The 23,373-nt window shown below is 43.1% G+C and overlaps 1 protein-coding gene across 2 annotated transcripts in view; it reads left to right on the forward strand.

Annotated features, from left to right (window-relative positions):
• TMEM106B (transmembrane protein 106B) overlaps positions 1-9,898 on the forward strand; it is a 29,541-nt gene extending 19,643 nt beyond the window's left edge. For both annotated transcript variants that reach the window (XM_036758556.1, XM_036758557.1), the window contains exon 8: positions 1,900-9,898. In XM_036758556.1, coding sequence (XP_036614451.1) covers positions 1,900-2,038 — 139 coding nt within the window. In that variant the 3' untranslated portion in view covers positions 2,039-9,898. The remainder of the gene's footprint in view (positions 1-1,899) is intronic.
• The last annotated feature ends 13,475 nt before the right edge of the window (positions 9,899-23,373 follow it).

Genomic DNA, 23,373 nt, shown 5'->3' on the forward strand with positions numbered 1-23,373 from the left:
TTTGTTTGACTTACATAAGATGGAAATGATGTTCCTGGTGCAGGCCCTGCTGTGGCACAGTGCCTTATGCTTCAGTGGTCACTCAGCTCTGTAATGCTCCCTGAGCCATGTTTCCTAAAGCACAAGAAGTGACCCAGATCTCTCAGTGCAGGGTCACAGGCCTCACTGATGTGGCTTCTCTTGCAAGGTTGCTACAAGGAAATGCCTGAAAGCCATAACATTGCAGTATTAGTTTATCTTCCTCCAGAAATGAAGAAGAGGTGTATTTTGTGGAAACAGAAAAAAATCTACTCAAGTATTGGGTTAAAGAAGAAATCAGAAGAATGATAGTAGAACGTAAAAAAGATAGACGTGATGCTAACGACACATCAGATTATGTGGGATGTGGCCAGGACAGTTCTTGGGGCCAGACTTCCGTCCCTGAGTTGCCTGCCTTTACGACCAAAAAGGACAGGAAAAAATTAAACTAGGCATAGCTAAAGATGCAGAAAAAGAAACACATTAATAATCCCCAGATTTAGGTAGCTGGATTCATGGTCTCCATCTCCTTTTCACTGAGAGCACAAAGAGGCATAATATAAAATGGAGGAAGAATTGAATCAATAGAAACAAGCTGTTCTTTTTAACAACCTTACACTTTCTTTGTTGGGAATCTAGCATGAGTATAAACAAGAAGTAGAATTCTGTCCCCATGTGCTTAAAGCATCACTAAATGGAACTGCAGGGAGCTAGCAACAAGGCAGACAGTTGAATTGTGAGGCATCGATAGATGTTGGCTGGGGCCCTAGAGGGACTTCTGAGTGATCATTGACAAGTGATTGGCCGAGATCCCATGGCAGAGAGAGCAGAACCTGCATTCCTTCCATTTAAGGAGTGCAGCAACAGGATAGTTCTTGTTTTGTTTTGTTTTTTTTTTTCAATTGAAATGTGAAATATTTTACCTACTTTGTAGTTAAGTAAACTTTTTGTGTGTGGACCTTGGGACCTCATTTCCATTTATAACTTTGTTCTGAACAGCTGGTTTTAAAATAAGTAGCTAGTTCTGACCCATCACATTTTGAGAAGGATGTCGATAAGCTGGAGAGACTCCAAGTGAAGGCAGCCAAGATGGCGACAGGCCTTGAGTCTGTGCGATGACAGGATTCTTGAGCCTGAAGAAGAGAAGACTTGGGGTGTTGATGGGGGAAATCCTCAGGGATTGAAGATATGTGTGTGGAAGAGAAATAGATTTATTCTGTCCGGCCCCAGAAGGTAGAACTAGAGACTGCGCATAGCATTGGTAAAGAGGTGAGTTGAGGCTTAGGAAAACCTTCCCAGTCATTAAAGTTGTGCAGAAATGTCATGGGTCCCCTCCTTGGAAGTCTTCTAGCAGAGTCCAACTGGCCGTTTGTTGGAGGTGTTGTAGGAGAGCTATACTGGGAGCCATTGAGGTCCCTCCCACCTCTAAATGCTGTGATTCTGTGGGTGGGACATTGAGAATGAGACCCCCCATTTGTAAGTTGGGGAATACCTCAGTAGGACTTAGCATCCCTTTGGGCTTTGGGCTTTTGACTTTTATTTGATATTTCTGGTTTTTTCCCTCATACTTCTTGTCTTTGAAGTTGGAGTGGACCTTGAATTAAAAAATAAATTAAAATATAATCACTAGATATATTTAAAAAACAGGTTTTTGAAGAATGGCCAAAAATTCAAGTAAACATGCTGTGTTAAAATTGTCTTGGCTCAGTAAGTACCCCTGTCGATGAGAACCTTTTGTTGAAATCAGATCTTGTTGGCTACTGGACCCAAGGCTGAATTGTTAGCACTTGGAGCACGGCGGTTTCCTTCGTGCTCATTTGGGTAACTGCCAGGCGTAGGTACATGTCCTTTTCTGTCTCATATTTGTTTTTGTTTTTAAAGAGTGACTGTGACTACCACCTACTTTGGGCACTCTGAGCAAATATCCCTAGAGCGGTACCTGTATGTCGACTGTGGAAGAAACACCACCTACCACCTGGGCCAGTCGGAGTATCTGAATGCGTTGCAGCCACCTCAGTAGATGCTGTGAGGATGCGGCTGAGAGAAGGATGCCCCGCAGCGCCCCCGGCTCTCGCTCACGAAGACCCCTTTGTCACCCGCCGCAGGCAGACCTCGACTTCTCTCTCCTGTCTTAGGGGTACAGTTAAAAATATGTAGGAGTGCTCTTGCCGAAACTTTCCCTCTATTGTGGTGTTGTATTTCGTAGTAATAGTCGACATTAACATAGTGCTCCAGGACTCACCAGGCACTTTACATATATATTATTTGTGTCCTTTGGTCCTCACAACAACTCTGTGTGATAATTACTGCAGGAACTGTTTGTCCCCTTTTCACAGAGGAGGAAACTGAGTCTCAGAGACATTCAGTGACTTGGCACAGTTATAGTTAATGAGGATAGGAATTGGCGTTTGACCCCGGCCCCTCCTGACTTCTAGGGTCTCTTTTTCTGAGACTCTGCCTGTTTATACCAGAAACTTCCATGTGAGAGGCTTAGTGGTAAAAACAAAGGCCTGTATTTCTGAACATTTTCCAAACCAAGTATCTCACCACAAATAAGTATAAAGACACTATCCTGCCATTCACAACATTCTCATCAGGGAACGGGGTTTGAGGTCTGTTGTCACATGGAAGCATTGCCGAAGGCCTCAGTCAGGATCAGAAAGGGCAGTGCAAATCAGCTCGGCCAACCCCTAATTAGGGGTCACCAACCCAAGGTCATCTAGGCCGCAAGTGGCTGCCGAGGCAGGATTTGAACCCAGGTCCTCTGGCTCCCAGGGCAGCACCCTTTTTACTCCTGAAACTGGAGATGTGAAACAGTCGGTTTTTTAGCTTTTCATCTATTATGTCGAGCTGATTAATGCTCTGAAAATTTGTAAGCCGAAGTAATGTTGGCAAAATCTTAGTCTAAAGTTCTGTATGGCCCCTAGGATGAATTATCAGGCTCATCAGATTTGTGTGATTTTTAGGCATCAGCATAATCAGTAATCAGCCGTACTGGGCTGTAAATGATGGAGCTGGGCATGAACTACAGTCCAACTCTGTCACTGAAGGATTAAGTCAACTAAATGTGCAGTTGATTGTGATACAAATCCGAGACTTCTTGTATTAGACTGTCATCGGGTGCCTGCGAAATGTGGATAACATGCACGAAAGAGAGAACGCCAACGCCGCTCTTTTATGTGTGCCAGTCAGATTTCATGAGAAGGCCTTAGAACAATCCTCACTTCTACATGCGTGTTTACCTCAATTACCTTTGTAATCTGTTGTAGAACAGGAAAAACGTCACTGTGGTCAGCAAACATGAAGGAATTCTACATATTATTAAACCATTGGAATCAGTCTTTAATGTTTTAAATTACAAACCAGATTATGTTTTAGTTAATTTGACTGGTGAATCCCTTTTGGCTTTTCCATTTCCTAATCCAAACTCCCCGGATCCCTCTTCTCTTGCACACACACACACACACACACACACACACACACACACATGTGACTGTGTTTTCATTTAATCTTTGCTAGGCAGGCTTCTCCCTTTTCATTCAACAAGTAGTCATTGCCTACGCTGAGTATTGTCCTGGGTGAGGTCCCGAGGGAGCACCACAGACAGACACTATCTCTCATCGCTTTAAACAGTTGATTCTTTGAGTTTTATTTCACAAAGAGAATTCAGGGTCACCTAAAGTTCCAGCCTTGTCATGGAGAGTCACAGTCACTGACATTTTGATAACTTTGAATTTTGAAAAGCACTTCTCTTTCATCCATGTTCGATCCTCAGGACAACCCTTTAACTGGGTGCTGGGTGGTGGTAAGCCCCTTTTAAGGATGAGGAAACTGAGCTGAAGAGGGGCTCAGAGCTGGTAAGGAGGAGAGGTGGGATTTGAACCCAGGACTCCAAGCTCAGTGCTTTTTTCACTGCCTCATATTGAGCCTTATCCTTGAGACTCCATTTGAAAGGCTTAAAGCATCGAATACGTTGAGTTCTCTTGCCTGCGCTTTCTTTACGTCCTGCTAGTTCCCTTCGTGAAATCTTCATTTCACTTGTTTGCTTGCGCTCTTGTTTCAGGGCTAAGCATGGCAGACTTCTCTGTGTTTTCTGCCTCTTTAAGTCTCCCATGCACCATTTCCTCTTTATGCCAAACCTCTTTCTGGATGCCAGTAGCTTGACCAAGTCCAATCTTCTCAGTCTTCACTTTCTTGGCCCCAGTACATTTAACACCATCATGTACCCCATTCTTGAAAATCTCTTCCTGTTGTTGATGGTGCTCGTGTCTTCTGGCCCTCCTTTCTGAAAGCCTGTCAGCTCATTCTGTTGTTTTTTCTCTCTGAGTCCTCATCCGAATGTCCTCATTAATCTGAAAGCCTGTCTTTTCTCTCTGCTCACACATAGAAATACTCACTGATTAAGATTCTGAAGTGACCTTGGAACCCTGATTCTTCTCCTGAATTTGCAGTGATTCTCTCTGCCCCAGACTCACTGTTCACAGCAGGAGCGTCTTGGCTCCTCCAGGTATAAATCTTAGGTCTCATCTTCCCTTCCCCATCCCTAACCAAGCCCTGCCAAGCCTTCCCCTCTGCTTCGATCTCCCCTCTTGTGTGCATTTGCCACCACCCCATTCTACACTGTCACCTCCTCCCTCTTTCTCCAAGGCCCTTTATCCCATTGTAGCCATCATCTCCATTGGGAAACCATCATGGATTCCTGCTTACCGTGCCCCCCCCACAATGGCTAATTCTTCCTTGTTTTCCCTAAGCTCTGGTTTCATTTGTAAACTCATTACCCTGCCCTTCTAATTGCATTGCTTTTCAGAAATTCTTCATCATCGTTTGTGTATACATGCATGTATATGCATGTGCTGTGTACCTATTTCCCAGATATCTCATTGGTCTCGATGGACAGTCTCTCATTTGAACCCTGCTAGCTCCGCACTCTCGTGCACACACATAATTTAACTTGGTGTGTGGTTTGCACACAGGCGTCAGTCAAATGTTGATTAACCAGACCAGGGTCTAAGAATGTGAATAATGTTATAATTAAGAAAATAATCTACCTTAATACATATCTCAAAGCTTCAGAATCAAGGTTGGTTTGTTTAGGCTTTTTTCTACTTTTTAATCATAGACATACATTTCACTTGATTTCAGAGCTTCTGAAGTTGGAAGGAAAAGAAAACATTACTGAATTCATGAGAGATATTGAGTATGATCCCTCTTGAAGAGGGTCACTGAGCTTCCAAGAGGGCATAGGATGGCCATGTAAAACCTGAGCAAATCACATGCCCTTCTCTCCAACCCATGTGATGAAAATGTTCAGGTGAAATTTGTTTGTTGGTCATGAGTAAATGTGTAGTTTGAGTTTTTAAGTTGTGAGGTCACTCCCCGCCAGGCTGTCTTCTCAGAGTATCCAGATGATCTCATAATGAATTGTGAGGTCACTGGTTGCTACCCGACCTCCTCCTTGCTAACACTCTGCCCAAAGTCAGGGCTGGGGGCCTACACTATGGTAAAGCTCTGTGTCCTTGCAGGGTCTGGCAGGAGCCTTTGAGCTCCAGGATTCTTCCTGGATGTGAGATGATGGGAGCATTTCAACATTCAGTGCTTGACATCACTTTCAGAGACTTTAATGTTTCACTATAAAGAAAAGTTAGGAGATATTCATAACCGGACTTAGAAATTAGTGATTTCTTGGATTAGTAGTGACTAATACAAGTGTATACTTATTTAATGTTTAATGTCTTCTGATCATTCCCTATTCCTAAATGAGATTTCCAGCATCTCACTAAGTAAGCATTAGATGATATTCAAAACTGACCTAAAAGTGAAGGAGCAACTGATCTAAAATTAAGTCCAGTGTTCGCTAATTATTTTATTAGTAACATTCTGGTAGAAAATGTCAGAATAAGCTCCCTTTACTGACCCCAAAAGTTCTCATATTTAGTTGGCCTACTGTCCCCTTTTCAAAAAAAAAATTACTCAGCACCCCCCTGGAAATCTACTTTCTTTTTAGCCCTTTAACATTTTTAAAAAAATTTGCATCATTTCGAAAAAGTATGAAATGTTGTTTAAATGGCCCATCTTAAGTTTAATAATTTATTGTAAATTTGTGGGGTTTTTCCTGCATTGAAATTTTGATGACACAATATTGTGTCACATAACCATGTGGTATCGTATTGTAAACAGGTTATTATGTGCGCATATCCCTGCCCATGCATGCTGTACTTCGCAAAAATGCATGACATACTTGCCTGCCAACACTTGCTTGTTAAGACTTGTTGGTGGACTTGACTACTGATAGGTTAGAACTTGCATTTTATGTGTTCATTTGGAAAATAATGTAACCACTAAGACTTTAACTTTGTTACACAGCAGATGAAACGCACGAACAGTTTTTCAAAATTTTCTTCTTTTCTTTCCTTATGCTTTCACTGCCCGCTTCTTTTTATTTAGAGCCCCCCAGTTGCACCCAAGGCTACTACCACCCCCCTGGATCATTCCAGTGCCACTCAGGGTGGTATCGCCCACTTGGGGAACCTATGACTGACCCTAAATAGGTTGGACAATAAAATGAGGCTAGTAGATAAATAAGCAGCACCTTTGCTCAGAAAAGCGCTTTGAAAGCTATTTACAACTGTGATTTTATTTTCATGGTATTTCTTTTACAAGTTTTTTACGTTTTGATCTTTCTTGGCAAATGTGATGAAGATTCCTTATAGATACTTGTGAAAATGCATATGACGCGTCGCATTCATAGGAAAGGAGTATCTTCCAAGTGTTTGCTGCTCCCTAGTTAGATGTTCAGGCATCTCTCTGCCATGCTGGGCCTCTCCTAGGGAGCAGTGTGATGTAATGGCCCCCACTGTGGACTGTACCCTCCTTGTGCAGAGGGAGGCCTGCCTGTCATGACCCCAGGGCCTCTCTTCACCCTGCTGCCATTCATACAGTGCCTTGGGGTGGAGAAAAGAGCCATCCTGGGCCAGGCTGGTGACAGAGGAGCCCACATCAGCCCACAAAGACAAACACGCTTGCCCCCCACCCCGCCCATAATGGATCGGGTAAAGAGCTTAGTAGTGAAGTAACCTGTGCAGGAGTTCATCAGGAGCTGAGCTTTGTTCAACACATGGGAAGGGAATGACTAAGTTGGCTGACGTTTCACTGATGCAGTTATGATGGGCTTAGATTGGCTGCTCACAGGACGCATCTCCAGTAGACTTTGCGTTTCTCATCCATCCCCTCCTCCCCCACGTTATTTCAGTGTGCCAGGTTCCTCATGGTCACATTTTTGCCATTTTGATGCTAACAAATAAAATTGCATTTTTTTTTTCCTTCCCCAGAAAACTTAGTTCTGGAAATAAACATGAATTCCACATGGTGATTACATGTCTTAGGAAAACAGTAGTACCTTAATATATGAAGTTACATTGAAATCTGTCTTCTCCCAGTACAGCAAAGAATAGTTCATGAAGTTTTCTAGTATGAAAGCTTTGCATTTGTGAGGGACTTGGCCATTCTTACATGGAGTCTCAATAAATTGGGGAACTTGGGGCACTTTAAATGTGCATTTCAAATTCCTTGGACGTGTCATGATCCAGTAGAGCTTTTCATATTTTGAAAGCATTGTAATGATAAAAAAAATAACCTTCAAGATCTGTCAATGTCAACTAATGGTTTTGTTTTGCCTTTTTCCAGTTTAAAAGATGCATTTTTGGAAGGAAAACTTTAAAATACATTCACAATGTTCATCTTCATAATCTTCATTGAATACTAAAATAAAGTATTTAGTCTTTTATATGTAATATGAATTGAATATAAGGATTTTAGATTATGAGCAAATAGGTTATCAGCAGACCAGTAAGTTAATGTATATTCATAGCTCCACTGAGGCAACAAGTGCTTTGCTTATAGCATTCTTTTATCTAAGAAATTCAGTGGATAATTTATTATTTTCATTTCCTTTTCCTATATACAGTTACTGAATTTAAAATGTTTATTATTCTTGAATCAAATTTGACTTGAAGAAAAAATATTTCTAAATTATTGGGAGAATTGTTTAAAAGTATTTTAGACCCTTCCGTGTTTTTAGCATTTGAAATATCACATTAAAACAAAATATATTTGCAAATTTTAAAAATTGAAGTTCTCTCCCAGATGAAGATAAAATTTTTTATAAGTTTATTTTTTCCTCTTAGTCAAAATTCCTTTTGTCATGGCTGAGTCAGTTATATTTTTGTGTGTGCACAGAGAGCACAGATCTCAAAGCAATTTTTTCAGCCTATGCCCTGATTGCTGATTATTGAAACTTTAATGTCCTCTTCTTGGATGGCACTTAAGTTACTGATGTAGTTTTTTAATAGGAAAGGCAGAACCCCTTCCCTGGGCTCTATGCCATGTGGTTTACACTTCTTGGGGTTGGTTGACTTCATCCCCCTTTGTCCTTGTGTATTTTGTGTTTAGCACAAGCCCTAAAGTAAAGGCCATGGCTCTGTGTCTTTCTATACAAGACCTCATTAGAGTTCATTAGGTTCAGGACTGTATATAAATTAATGAGAAAGTTTCTGGTAAATTTTTCATGGTAAAATATAACTTCTAAGAAGGGAAATTGCTACCTTCTGTGTATTACATTAATTGAAATGTGTTTAAGGAGTAAATTTCTAGCATATTTTAGTAAAAGAACAAAAAAGGATGAGTATTGGGCCAATGGCCTAGAGACAATACTATATACTACCATGTAGATGATCTGGGTTCCAACTCTCTTTCCCAGAATTGTAAAAATCCTTGAAGTCTGGGAGCTGCTGTCTCCCCTTCTATCCTTGGGAGATCCTTAATGCAACGTCAGACTTGGTTGTTGCTTAAGCAGCTGGATTCTAACTGATGGATTATTTTGGATAAGAAGTTTTGTTCTTTGTGACCCACTGGGATTTTGAAATCTTATGAATTGTGGAATATGCCTTCTGGGTAGCCTTTCAAAGCTAGACTAAGATTATTTAATGTAGTTTTTAAAGGATGATTCAGTGCGTGCTGTGTGCTGGACTCCACCTGCTCAGTAACTTCTCAAGTTAGGAATAGCAATGCTAGTTGGGCTCTAGTCTTTTCTTTCATGGCGGGTGAAGAACAGAACCTAGAACTTGGCTGTGTGTTGGACACTTTTTGTTTGTATTAACATTCATCAAGGATATTAGTGACACATTAAGCTCTTCAATGCAAGCATTTGTGTGTGAGCTGAACCATTGTTGCAGTTCACCCAATCAAATATGCAGATCATACATGATAAAAACATAAAAACAAGATAAAGTAGAACTATTTTTGTAATTAAAAGTTGTAACTGTTGCTCTTGTAACTATGTGTGTCAAACTAAAATCTGTAATAAATTTGTTAGCTAAGCATGAAAAATAAAATTTCTTCCTGTCAAAGTGCGTTTGGATATGCATTTTGAGTTCATTAGAATCAAGTAGTCAAAGGTTGTGTGGATCTCCTAGCCTTAAAATTCTTAACAAGGACTTTACACAGCAACATTTTTATGTGGTTCCTCTGTCACTAAAAAAGTAAATTATAAAAAAATTAATATTTAAAGATATCTGGATTCTGCTGGGGAGAGGGCTGTGCCGATTTTTAATTAAGATATATTTTAGATATCTTTGGTAACCTAGAATTAGTCATCAGTATTGTATATCTAAATGATCACAATTCTGTGGTATTGATTGGGCTATCGATGTTTATAAACAGTCCGCCAAAAGTTCATTAACAAGTTCCTGTGCTATGTGTTTCTATTTAACCCGTTACTAATTTTAATTGTTTGGGAATGGCTGCTGTTAATCAGATAGCTCTACAAAATTAATGATTGGAGTGATTATGAAATAAAACTTTGGATTTACCAAAAGGAAAAAAATCAGGAATTTTAATTCTTCTGTCCACATTCAGTTAGCCCTAGTCTCTGTGCTGTTACAAAGCTGATGTCAGAAGGCGTGTGTGCATTGTGACTGTCAAGATTTATCTCTATTAGAAATACTGCTTTACACTGTGTTACGTTCTCCCTCCACGATCTCTCCACCCAGTCACGGCAGTCCTTCTCTGGTGGGATGCTTCTTTATGGCCTCCCCAGGCCAGTTCATGGGTCCAGGTGGAGAATCCACATGGACGGAGTTCTCTGTAACCCTCTCACTGCCATCTGGTTTCTTCAGGCATGCATCACTTTGGTGTCCTAGGTGACGTGTTCTGACTGTGCTGCAGACTCTTGGTGTTTTCATCATTGGTTTACTTAGAAATCATTTTGCTTATTAGTCATTTATGTGCCAGGCACGATCCCTGTACTCAAGTAGCCTGAACATCTTGTATTCAGGCTGTTTCCCTAGCTTGGGTTAAACTAAGGGAGTTTATGTCATCTCCTCCACTCAAGTCCTGTGATGCATCATTGTAGGTGTGGAGGTGAAATTAGCTTCTCTGGCAGCTCTTGCCATTGGGGAAAGACTACTGCCTGATGAGGTCGTAGGTGGAGCTTACTGGCTAGACAGCCATTTGTTAGGGGTATTTATTTGAAGATTCTTGTTCAAGTACAGGTTGCATGAGATATTCTCAGAGACTGTGTAATCTGTATAGGCCTATACCAGACTTTAGCACACCTAGATAACATTACTTGATGCCCATCTGCCCTGATGGATCATCAAGCACTCTCTAAACCCAAGAATATTTCAGAGAGGGAACCTCTCCTAAGTTGGGACACCTAGTCCCTGCAGTCAAGGTCTGAGTACGGTTCATTTCATAGACTTTAAGAGAGACTCTGAGGATCTTGGACACATACGCTGTCCAGTGAAGTCTGCACCCTTATAAGGCAGTTCATGGCTGCCTTTTCATTTGGTTCTAGGCAGGTCTCATAAGTGAGTTAGCCCATGGGAGTTCCTGTTACCCAAAGACCTGGGGACCTTCCTTAGCCTTGGAGTCTCAGTGATTCTTGAGACCAGGCCTGTATGTACAGATCCTTGGGTATCATAGTGAAGATGTGCCTGAGGCTGGGGACTGGGGTGTGCAGAAGTGGTCACACAGGCTTGTGGGGCAGAAAGAGAGGCAGTGATTGGTGGACGTGAGCTCATTTGCTACCTCTTGGTTCCTGCATGGCCTTGTGAACCTCCTCTGATTTCTGGAGCTCCCTTGAGTGAGGAGTCTTAGGTTGACTCCCTCTGCAGCGGTCTGGAGGCCTTCTTTGACCTCCGCTTCACTTCTCCTCTCTAAGGACCCAAACCGTCTCTGCTTCCCTCATTGTGGTGTTCTTAACCTGTCTTGTTTATGAATCACAATGGCACCCCAGGGAAACCTGTGGGCCTCTTCCCAAAGTCTTTTAAGATGCAAACATTACAAAGGAAACCACTATGTTGAAGTAGTTATCAGAATATTAAATGAGCTCATGGTCTCTGGGTGTAGGACCCTCATCTTACACCATACGTGGGAACCATTCCAGGTCTGGAGAGGATCATCACCAGATACGTGGCTGCCTAGCAAGTGATGGAACTGCTAAAGTGGAGAGAGGTCACAAGGCCTGGGCCTTTATTTCAGACTTCCTGTTAGATTTGTCAATACCAAGTCCCACTGCCACCTCAGACTCAGTGCCTCCAAAGCTCCGCTTACATCTGCCTTCCCCCATCCTCCAAAAGCAGAAACAACCTGACCGAGTCATCCAGCTTCCAGACCCTGACTTCCCTCCACCTTCCCCTTGTCCACATCCATTCACTTACTGCCAGGTCCTGTTCATGTTCCCTTCCCTGCTCTTCTCAGCCCTCCCAAAGGAACTGCCCTCGTTCAGACACCCATCTCTTGTTGCCTAGATTGTTTTATGAATGTGTAAGAAGGAAACAAAGGAGTTCCTGTGGGAGCTGACTAGCTCCTAGCATCTGTAGTTCAGAGAGGTAAGCATTACCCTTCCAGCCTTGAAAGGAATTTGGGACTGTTATGATGTTTGAGCCAGAAGATGGAGTCTAGTTGGTCCTTGGAGTTTCTAGTTGCAGACTGAGAAGGAAGAGCAGCAGCAACAACGGGATCCCTTTCCCCAACGCTAGCCTACAGCCCCCACAAACTGAGCAAAAGGAGAAAGAAGGCCCAAGAAGCCGATAAGGCTGAGTTATGGCCAAGAAGGGAGAGGCTGAGGAAGGCCACTGGCCCGTGTTCCATCATGGAACAATAGAGTGAGGCTAAAACCTTCCGTTAAACTCAGGGCCCAGTTCTTGGCTTCTCTCTCTACCTTCCTCTGGAGCCGTTTGTCTTAGGTCTTCTTCTTTGAGTCTCAAACCCCCTGACATCAGAAGTTGTTTGGTAGCTGCCATTATATCCCCAACACTGGGCACTACCTCCTATGTATAACATTCTAGAGAACTCCCTCGGGCCACTGACAGGGGACTTGCCCAAGATTGTGCAATTGGATCTTCCTGACTCCATGGCCAGCTCTACCCACAATGCCACAAGTGCCTTTTGAGACTAGAAAGTAGGATACTAAAAAATGAAAGGAACATGGCATTCCCTTGTAAGGACATGATAGGATTCAGAGAGTTGAATGTCCCTGCTTCTTCTGTCTATATGTCAGAATTAAAAGTACGGGGGAAAGAATAGGGAGCAGAAGATCGATATCTTTTGAGGGGAAAAGAAACCAGCCTAAGAGACACAATCATTTTTGTAGGAGGCACACCTGGCATGGGGATTGGGAGGAGGGGGGAGGAGAAGAGTGTTGTGGGGCAGGGGGATGGATGGAGGGCAGAGTTACCACTCACAAATGTTTAATCAAGTCTATCATGGTTTAGTGCTGTAAGGAACCTTAGACAGCATTCGATTTAGAAGCCGTCAGTCTTAGAAAATCTCAGTTTCATGAAACCTCAGAGATTATTTAGTCCAATTTATAAGTGAAAAAGTCTCCTCTGCAGTTTACCCAGAAAACTGTCGGTACAGCCTTTGCTTAAAGACTTTCTTCCAGTAGGAGAGAAGGTCCCAAGGCCCCATTCCACGTGTGGTGAGTAGCAGCGATGGCAAGTTGGCATTAGATCGTGCTGATCTGTCTGCAATCTGCCCATCACACCTATTCCTGACTTCTGGGTCTAAGAGGAACAAATAGATGCCTTCATCTTGTGTCCATTCAGATTCTTGAGGATATCTTCTTTTCCACATTTCCTTCCATTAATCTTTGTGTGGAGGGATTTCCAAGCCCTTCATTCCCATTGTCACCTTCTTTTGGGCATTTTCCATCTTAACGCTGTCCTGCCTTATCACTATGGTCTGACCAAGGAAGGGTAAGTTAAGACCACCACTTACCCTGAGCTCTGCTTTTTCTAATAAAGCCTTTTGGGAATCTAAATAGGAGACTTTAAAAAAATCTGTCTATTAAGTTCCATCTTGCATTCAATCTAGTATTCTAACCTGGCAAGATATTTTTGGACCCTGACTGCCATCAACCATGTTTGCTCTCTTCCCTAACCCCACTCCCAGCTTTTTGTCATCTTCAAATTTGAACATGTTACTTCTGCCTTTTCCAGTTCGATGATAAAAATGTCAAACGGCACAGGACCAAGGGCAGAGTGTGGAGCATTTCACCGGCCATCTCCTCAATACAACCCTAATCCACTCATGACTATTCTCCAAGTCTGGTATTCCAACAGTTCTCAGTCTATTAGCAACATCTCTTAAGCATCTGTGCATCCATCTCCTCTGATATTTGCAGCTGCCCGTGTCTTGGGAGATAGTTTAATAACATGCTGTGCCCCAAACAAGTGATATTTCTGGTGGCCAACCTTCTGCTAATGAGCCTTCCCCCTTGCTGCTGGACCTGCCAGAGCTTGGAGGTGTCCAGAACCCAGGATCGTTCTCTGAACTCCCACTGATGAGGAAAGTCCCCCTCAGCCCTCTGGCTGCCTACAACATCTCAAGTTTCCAGGGGTACCCCTCAGGGGCACCGAGGTTATTCTCCAATGCTGTTGACTTGAACTGTCATTCTGGTGTGTCCTCTCTCAATGTCCCTCACCCCTTATATCCTCCACTGATTAATGCCCCAGTGTCACTTGGTCAAATGGCATCGATTAGCTCTTTAAAAGGAGCATTTCCTGAGAAGATACAGTAAGTGCCGAAGCCGTTTTCCCCAGCGTTGGGAGGGCTGGTGGAGGATAGTCACCCTCTGCTCATCCATCAGTGAACATTTATTAAGTGCCTACTGTGTGCCAGGTACCACCTCAGTGCCTATGGACGGTGGGTTCAACCTGAAAAGCAGCTGCTGCCATGCATTCTCCCGGAGATTCAATTGACAATGCAGCTTAGTTGAGGAATGAGTTGCTGTCACTCTGTCTTTTCCGCCTTTGATCTATTTCTATGGGGTCAAGCAAGTACCTTGGGACATTGTGCTCACAAGCCTCAGCCGTCCAAAAACATCCACCATGGACTCCAGCTCCCAGCCTCCCTGCTGTCCCTCTACAAACCTGAAACTCAGACGGATGAAACCTATCCAAATGCCAGGCACGGCTAGAGGGCGGGGGGCTGAGGTCCCAATGTACAGCATGGTCTCAGATCAGTCAAGCACAAAAGTTTGCTGTGTCCTCATGGGAATCTTTTGTACTGGTACCCATTTCTGGCTCGTCAGCTAATCTATAAGATACACAGTGAGTGTACAAGAAACAGTACGAGAATTCCTGTGCATATTCTGAAGTGGAGAGCTGGCCACCTTCATTATAAGTCATCAAGCACTTCCTAGAAGCAGGATGGTTAATACATCAAGCCCCAGAACGTTGCAGAGCCCCGTAGAAGGGACCCAAGAGAGTGGCCCAGCCATCCTCACAAGAACATTCAGTGGATGAAGAAAGTTGATTGTTCAGTTCAAAGGACAGCAGACAGGGCAGTCTCCCGAAGGCAGTCCAGCTTACTCTTTCCCTCTTAATCAGTTCTGGGCCCAACAGGTGGTGGGTGCATTTGTTCTATCTCCCCTCCCCAGTCCACCCCCCAAAGCTCTGATGAGTGCATGCAGCTACAAGGACAACCAAGAGAGCTTTTCCGTCAGAATATAATACATGTATCATAAGTATAATGTGGATGGAAATACGATCTGCTTTCCTTGCCCGTAGTCGCTGTCGTGGAACCACAGGACTTGCAAAGTGACTTGTATTAGTTGAGGAGGTACGTTAGAATTCTGTAGATTCTGAAGGCTGTGGGTTTGACCTGGGGCAGATAACCCGGAGGGTTGATGGCCTGGGGCCGTGAAGATCATGAGGGCCTTCAGGATATGGAATATTTCTTGGGGCTCATTAAAGTCCATTGGCTGTCTGAAGGGAAGCTTGACTAGCTACAGGAACATCTGAATGATGTTCTGCAGGGCCACTCCCTGGAAACAGCCCTCTTCATGCCCCATAGCCATTGTCAATAAGCCACCTTGTGCTTTCCAATTACATAGAAACTGTTTTCAAGGACAATTGCTTTTGGGTAATGAACATATTATCTCATTCCTCCAGAGCCAGGCTCTGAGTCCTTGCCCACAGGCTTTCTCTGCTTATTACATTACAAACTACCTAACTCATCTGTGTTAGCTGTTTGGGACTTCAGCTGAGCCATAGAGATGTCTGATCATCCGGATGCTGTGTTCAGAAGATGGTGTTACACCTGGCCATTTTTTAAGCTAGCGGGCACGGATGGAATTCCAGCTGGTATAAATCACAAAGAGACTCCCTGTGGAATTATTCTGTGAGGTGGAATTGACTCGGCAGCTAAGAGGCTGAGGTGAGTTGAGCCATCCAACACCTGTTCGACTTTGCTTCTGACCTGGCCCCTTTGCCATGGTAGACAGAGACATTGGACAATTCCCAGGAGGCAGTGGAGCTTATAGATGAGTTTCCTATCCATTATATTCAAGGCTTGATGGCCTTGGTAAAGGAAAAATGAACTGGCCAGTGCCAGGGCTGTGGGGATAATAAGACTTCTTCAGAGGCCCACTGGCAGAGGGCTCGTACCTCTAGTAAATTTCCATTGATGCCACCTTCAGCAGGAGTGTTTGCACTTCTGTTTTGTCCTGGGCTCAGCCTTAATCTAGAGGCCTTTCTCCCACACCAGCTGTGCTCACTCCTCTATACCTGTTTTCAGTTACCATGTATATGCAGCACACTCATCTACTCGAGGAAGGCTGCCCAGAGCGAGAAATCTGATTTGATGATTGCTAAGGCCCCTTCTGACACATCTTCCAGACTAGTCAGCTGATGTGAATTCTACCCGCAGCTCTGATAGCTTCCCTTTCCAGGTTCTTATTAACATCAGAGTCGGATACCATTTTCTTAAATGTAACTGAAATGACACAATCAAACCCCAAGCTTCTCTCCTCCCCTACTGTCAACAGCCTCCACTTCCCCCAAGTGGCAGCTTAACCTCAGACTTGCCTTTGTTTGCTTTTCTCCAAATTTCTCCCCACCAAGGCTTTGTGGTGGTGTTTTTCTGTTTCTGTCCCTCAGGATTAGTCACTCAACAAGCATTTATTAGGTATTTATTTTGTGCTATATGCTGGAGAAACAAAAAGGCAGAGGGGAAAGTTCCTGGTCCCCAGAAGCTCATATGCTAACAGGGGGCACTGTGTAATGACTAGGCAGACAGTAGATGGAGAGTCAGGTCAGAGGAAGGTAAGACTACATCCCAGGCATGGGAGCTGACCAGTCCAAAGGCACCATGAGTTAGAGCAGGTGTCTGAGGCTCTACAAGGAGGTGAGCACAGCTGAGTGCATGCAGGGGAGGGGAGTGTTAGACGCCTAGCAAGGGAGGAAGGAGCCAGGCTATCAGCAACTTTCAAAGCTAAATGGGGAAGCTTTTATTTGATCCTGGAAGTGATAAGGAGAGTGCAGTTTATTGAGCAGGAAGGTGACATTGTCAGACCGACGCTTTGGGAAATGACATTGCTGAGTATGGGAAGATTTGGACTGAGGAGAAACCTGCAACAGGGACATCAGTTAGAAAACTACCATGTAGGTGGTGCAGCAGATAGAACACCAGCCCTGGAGTTGGGAGGACCTGAATTCAAATCTTGCCTCAGACATTTCCTAGCTATGTGACCCTGGACAAGTCACTTAGCCCCAATTGCCTCCAAAAGAAAAGAACACCATGATAAGAGGTAAAGAGAGCTTGAACTGGGCTTATGCCTGACTGGAGAAAAGGATATGCATGGGAGAATTGTAGGAGTGACCAGATTTGGTAACATAATGTTTTGGGACAAGCATGAGGGAGAAGTCAAAGATGGTTAATGGGGGATGAGTGAGAGCAAGGAGTCCAGGATGGCACCAAGATGGTGCCTCAGCTGGGGCCTGGGTCACTGTGAGGTGGGTATGGACACCCTTAGCAGTAATGGGGTGGTTAGGAAGAGGCTGTGGCTTGGAAGAGGGCAGGAGACAGTGAGTCCTGTTTGGACGTGTTGAGTTCGTGACACCTACAGGATGTCAGAGGACACTGGGAATGCATGACAGTATCTCAGCTTCATCACGATGGTAGTAAAGTCGTGGCACGGAGTGAGATGGGGTAGAGGAAAGGAAGGGCTGCTAATACAGAGCCATGGTTAAGGAGCAGGATATGAATGAAGAACCAGCAAAGGATACCGAGATGATGCAGTCAGTTAGGGAGGAGGAGAAGCAGGAGTGCCTCAAGAGGAGGAGGTATTCCGTAGGAGAATATGAGTGTGGAAGGGGCATTGTAGGTGCCTCGAGGAGAGAGAAGAAGGTTTGGGACAGCCACCAAAGACAGCGGTATACGGGCTTAATGAGAGAGGAATAAAATGTCTGCCTTATCGAAAAGAACCACATGTACAAAGATATTTATGACAGCTCTTTTTGTGGTGGCAAAGAATTGGAAATTGAGGGAATCTCTATTATTGGGGAATGGCTGAACAAGCTGTGGTATGTGCATGTAATGGAGTACTGTTGTTCCATAAAAAATGGTGAGTAGGTGGACTTCAGAAAAACCTGGAAAGACTCACACGAACTGATGCAGAGTGAAGTGAGCAGAACCAAGAGAACCTTGTAGGCAGTAATAGCAACATTGTATGATGGCCGACTTTGTTAGAGTTAACTCTTCTAAGCAGTGCAGTGATCTAAGACAGTTCCAAAAAACTCATGATGGAAAATGCAGATTGAAACGTACTATTTTCTCTCTTTTTTGATTGCTTTTTGTGTTTTCTTTCTCATGGTTTTTCCCTTTGCTTCTGATTCTTCTTTACAATATGACTAATGTGGAAATATGTCCAATACGGTCATACATGTATAGCCTATATCAGAATTACATGCCGTCTTGGGGAAGGGGAAACGAAGGGAGGGGGGAAAATTTAGAGCTCAAAATCTTATAAAAGCAAATGTTGAAAACTAAAAATAGATAAATATAAAAAATGTCTGCCTTGTTACAACAAGCAAGGGCCCATTGAGGTTATGTAATGTGACAGGGTCACTTCTAGGGGGAAAGTTACTTAGTCTCCTCTATGCTAAACCTCTCATTTGACAAACAAGGAAACCAATGCCTAATGATAAAAAGTAACTTAAGGCTTCATAGATGGTTATTGAGCCAGGATTTGAACCCAGGCATCCAGTGACCACGTCTAAATCCAGTGACCTTCCCACCACTCCATACCACCTCCCCATTCTTACTGTAATTATGGTCTTCGACAAGATACTTGAATTACTGACTTCATAAGCTTCCCGAGATGTCCTACTGCTGGTGGATTTTCCCTACTTTAAGCTTTCATGTCTATAATTTCAAAATTAATCCTTTCCCAACACAACTTTCATTCAGTAAGTCTCTACTCAAAAATCACAATGACTCTTTACTACCTATTTCATTAAAGTAAAATTTCATGAGTTTATTTTGGTTTTACATCACCTGTATTTCCCAATGTTCCTTCCCTTTCAGTATGTAACAATAACACCCCAATGCTCATTTTTTCCACCAAGAAGGTACAAGCAGACACTGAACTTTGCAGACATTGTGTTTTTTAGAAATTGAAGGTTTGTGGCAATCCTGCATCAAGCCAGTATATCGGCGCCGTTTTCCTGACAGCATGTGCTCACATCATGTCTGTCACATTTTGGTAATTCCTGCAATATTTCATACTTTTTCATTATTATTATTATTATATCTATCATGGTGAATTATGACCAGTGATCTTTGATGTTACTCTTGTAGTTGTTTTGGGTGCCATGAAGCGTATCCACATAAGAAGGTGAACTTAACTGTTGTGTGTGTTCTGACCCTGTCACCTACTGGTGATCCCCCATCTCTCTCCCTCTCCTGGGGCCCCACTATTCCCTGAAACACAATATTGAAATTTGGCCAGATAACAACCCTACTATGGCCTCTAAGTGTTCAAATGAAAGGAAAAACAAACTTCATTGTTGTCTTATTTTTAAAAATTGTCATAGTCACCCTAGTCCTCAGCAGCCACCGCCCTGATCAGTTAGCAGCCATCAATGTCCAGGCAAGACCCTCCACCAGCAAAAAGATTACAATTCACTGAAGGCTCAGATGATGGGTAGCATTTATTTTAGCGATAAAGTATTTTTAATTAAAGTATGTACATTTGGGTTTTTTTAGCTATAATACTATTGCACACTCAACAGATTACAGTATAGCATAAACATAACTTTTATATGCACTGGGAAATTGTGTGACTCACTTTATTGTGATATTTGCTTTATTCCAGTGGTCTGGAACAGAGCCCACAATATCTGAAATGTGGCTGTATAGAGGATTAATTATAGAAGAGGAAAACAATCAATCCAGAATGACAAGAGAGCCGCTTGGCACAGAGTCAGTCAGGGAGACCTCTCATTAAAAGAAAGGCCAAATAGTGGTAAGAGTCAGTCCTTTATCAGATGGTAGAGCTGGCACAGTCCTTCACAGGGTAATGTGAAGGCTTCTGCCAGGTGTCACCAAGGGTCCAGCCTTCCCTCTCTGCTCCTGTGGCCCCTTTTAACAAAGAATAAAAAAAAGGTGGGGTTGGGGGATAGTAGAACAAAACTGATAGATTTTAATAAGAGAGTGTCTTTTTCGGTGTCCCACCTCCCCCTTCCCCCACCTACATAAAGAAGAGGAGATGGGCCTTCTGTTACAATGTCACAGCTTTCAGTTTCAGGCTTTTGTGGTTATCACTGTCATCTTTTGTGTTATTTCTAGTGTCTTCCTGGATCTGCTGACTTCACTTTGCATCTATCCATATAAGCCTTCCCGTGCTTCTCTGCATTCAGCACATCTGTCTTCTCTTCTTCCCTTCAGCACGGTAATATTCCATTCACTTGCCACTAGATGCTCAGCCTGTTTTCAGCTCCATCACTGCCTATTGCCAGGAATCTCGTGTCACAGAGCTGGCTTCAGCTCCGATGTTCACACCGTGTCCGTGCCATGCCCTAGGCCACTTCTTTCTCTCCGATTGGAGGGCTGAAAGGTGGAGCAATTCCGCCCCCACCCCACCCTGAGCCTCCCCTAGAAAGGCATCAGAATCCCAACCACGTCTCCCTTTGCCCCAGCCGCCGCGCTTCCAGCTCCACCATCGTGGTCATCATGACCCTGCTACTCTTCCCTTGTCATTCTTCCTGTTGGCTGTAAACTTCAGTTCAGTGAAAGTGTTGCCTTTCTCTTTCTCATCTGTATCCCCTAGTGTTTAGCACAGTGCCTTGAACATAGTAGTTCTTAATGGATGGGTGTGTGTGTGTGTGTGTGTGTGCGCGTGCGTGTGTATATACATATATATATATACACACATACATATATGTTTATAATCTATGCATATGCGTACAATATTTATATAGTATATGCATATCCATCTTTTTTAATCTTAATGTGCCACATTTTGTTTAGTCATTCTCCGATTGTTGGGTGTATATGCTTTGTTTCCAGTTCTTTGCTACTACAAAAAAGGTTGCAATAAATATAAATACTTTGATCTATAAGGGAAGTTTCTTTTGGTCACTGACCTCCTTGGTATGTACACAGGGGTAAGGTCTGTGGGCCAAACAGTATAGATATTTTAGTCACTTTCTTAATGGAATTTCTGTCTATGAAAATGGAAGCTTCGATATGTGCCTCGAATTAAAACAGGCCTCTCGTGTCTCCCAGCCTCCTTTGTCACTCACTACTCACCAGTCACATGAATTTTCTTTATTTCTATATGCCTCATGCAATGCCTTTGCACCCATTCTCATGGCTTATATCCTCACGGGTGGCAGACTTCAGGTGACTGCAGGAATAGAGGCTAGACCAGGCCTGGGCACCAGCGGTAGGGAAGAATGACCTGAGAAGAAAGCACCTAAGCAGGATGCAGGAGGAGGAAGGTGGGGGAGAGGAGAGCTCTCAAGGGTACACGTTGGGAAACATCATCCTAGACACATTGTGGGAAGTAAAGGACACTGAGAACAGTCATGCTCTCTGAAAAATCAGTCAGGCAATAGATTTTGGTAAAGCACTTATTTAGGGCCAGACGTTCTGCTAACACTGAGATTTCACAGAAAGCCTCACTTCAAGTCTGTGTCTTTGTGTGCAGTCCCGAAACACAAATAGTTCTAAGTAATAATTTACTTATGCTGGTATGATCTCTAGAGGATGTGCTTACTATTTTTGCCTTTTTATATTTGTGTATTTGTTTGCAATATCTCTGTGCCCTAGTATAGGGTCAATTTTTGTAGAAGTTTACTGTGGAATTAAGGAGTGTGCGTGCGTGTGTGTGTGTGTGTGTGTGTGTGTGTGTGTGTGTGTGTATGTGTGTGTCTGTGTGTGTGTGTATGTGTGTGTGTATGTGTGTGTCTGTGTGTGTGTGTGTGTGTGTGTGTACTTTAGAAGATGCTGTAAATCTTTTAGCTCTACTTCCCTCAGCAATTTGTTCAATTCTATATTTTCCTTTTTATCTATCTTTCTGTTGGATTTGCTCAAAGCAGAGAGGGGGGATGTTAACATCTCCTGCTGCTGTTGTATCACTGTCTTCTTGTAATTCTGCACATTTTTGTCTTATGCATTGCATGTTTTAAATCCTAAGACATTTGGAGCATATAAGTTTAATTTTGTTATTTGTTGGTTGTCTATGGTTCCTTCCATCATAATATAGTTTCTTTATCTCTTTTTTACACCGTGAATTTTGTTTTTTGCTTTGTCTGGTAGCATGATGTAATATGAAGGCAGAATTTATAATTTCAAAGAGGATCATATATATGTCTGAAAGGTTCGGAACCACAGGATATAAGGCATTCTCAAAGTAGGAGGCAGAAGAATCAAAGCATATATTTAAGCTCCACAGTAACATACCCACAAACCAGCATCCCCATCTTGATATATTGATCAAAAGCCTCCAGGCCCAATTAGTCCACCTCATAAGAGTAACCAGGAGGCCACAGAGAAGCATGATGGTATAAAGCAAAATCATATACATGCTTCCCCTCTATGGTAAAAAAGATACCCACTGGCCTCAAGTCCTTGCTCAGCACTCCTTGGTCCACATGTAGGTCAGCTCTGCTACCGGCAGCTCCTGCTTCAGCTTCGGCTGTAGCAGCCTCTGCTGTTTTTAACCATCCGGTTAGCAGCTTCGTCGGGGAAGCACAGGTTCTTTTGATCTGCTTAATCAAGGGAAGCAAGGTGAAGGGGCTGACAAGCTTACTTTAATCCAGCATTCAGTTCAGGGGAAAAAACCAGCACCCCGAACTTCAGAACATTCATTTAGTTCAGGGGAAAAAGCCTCTGCTATCCCAGACATGTAAACTAGGCCCTCCCTGGAGTTAGCCTTACCCCACCATGGTTCCACACCTAACAGGGCTCTGAGCCCAGCACCCAGCAAGGCTCAATGAGATAAACTGAGTCAGCTGGGGCCCAGCACTCAGCAAGGCTCAATGAGATAAACTGAGTCACTCAAAGAAAACAAATGCCGTTCTGCTTACACATGATCAACTCTTGCTTTTTAAAATTCACTTAAGCATAGTAAATCAGGTTACGAGCCTCCTTTTTGTCTGTGTATGCCTTTATTTTTTAGATGTGTTTCTTGTATGCAGCAGATTGTAGGGCTTTGTTTTCTTATCCAGTCTATCTCCTTTTTGTTTTATTGGATTATCAAATCCATTCACATTTAAAGTTAGGAGAGTTAGGCTTATATCCATCTGTCTGTATTTTTTTTCCTTGAATTAGTATTTTTTGTTCCTCTTCTTCTGTAAAGACAGCATTTTGCCTCATCAGTTATTTTTGCTTAATCTACTTTAAGGAAATCCTCTCCCTGCCATCTTCCTTCCCCTCACTCTCAAGCTCTGTCATGCCCCCTCCCCCTCCCCCTCCCCTGTCACCCATTTCCCTGGTTTTGCTTAACTTACTAATTTACTTTTCTTACTTCCTTTTACCTAGTTTTCTCATTCTTCTTTTTGTTAA

This window comes from Trichosurus vulpecula, chromosome 5, assembly GCF_011100635.1.
Source record: "Trichosurus vulpecula isolate mTriVul1 chromosome 5, mTriVul1.pri, whole genome shotgun sequence".
Taxonomy (NCBI): Eukaryota; Metazoa; Chordata; class Mammalia; order Diprotodontia; family Phalangeridae; genus Trichosurus; species Trichosurus vulpecula.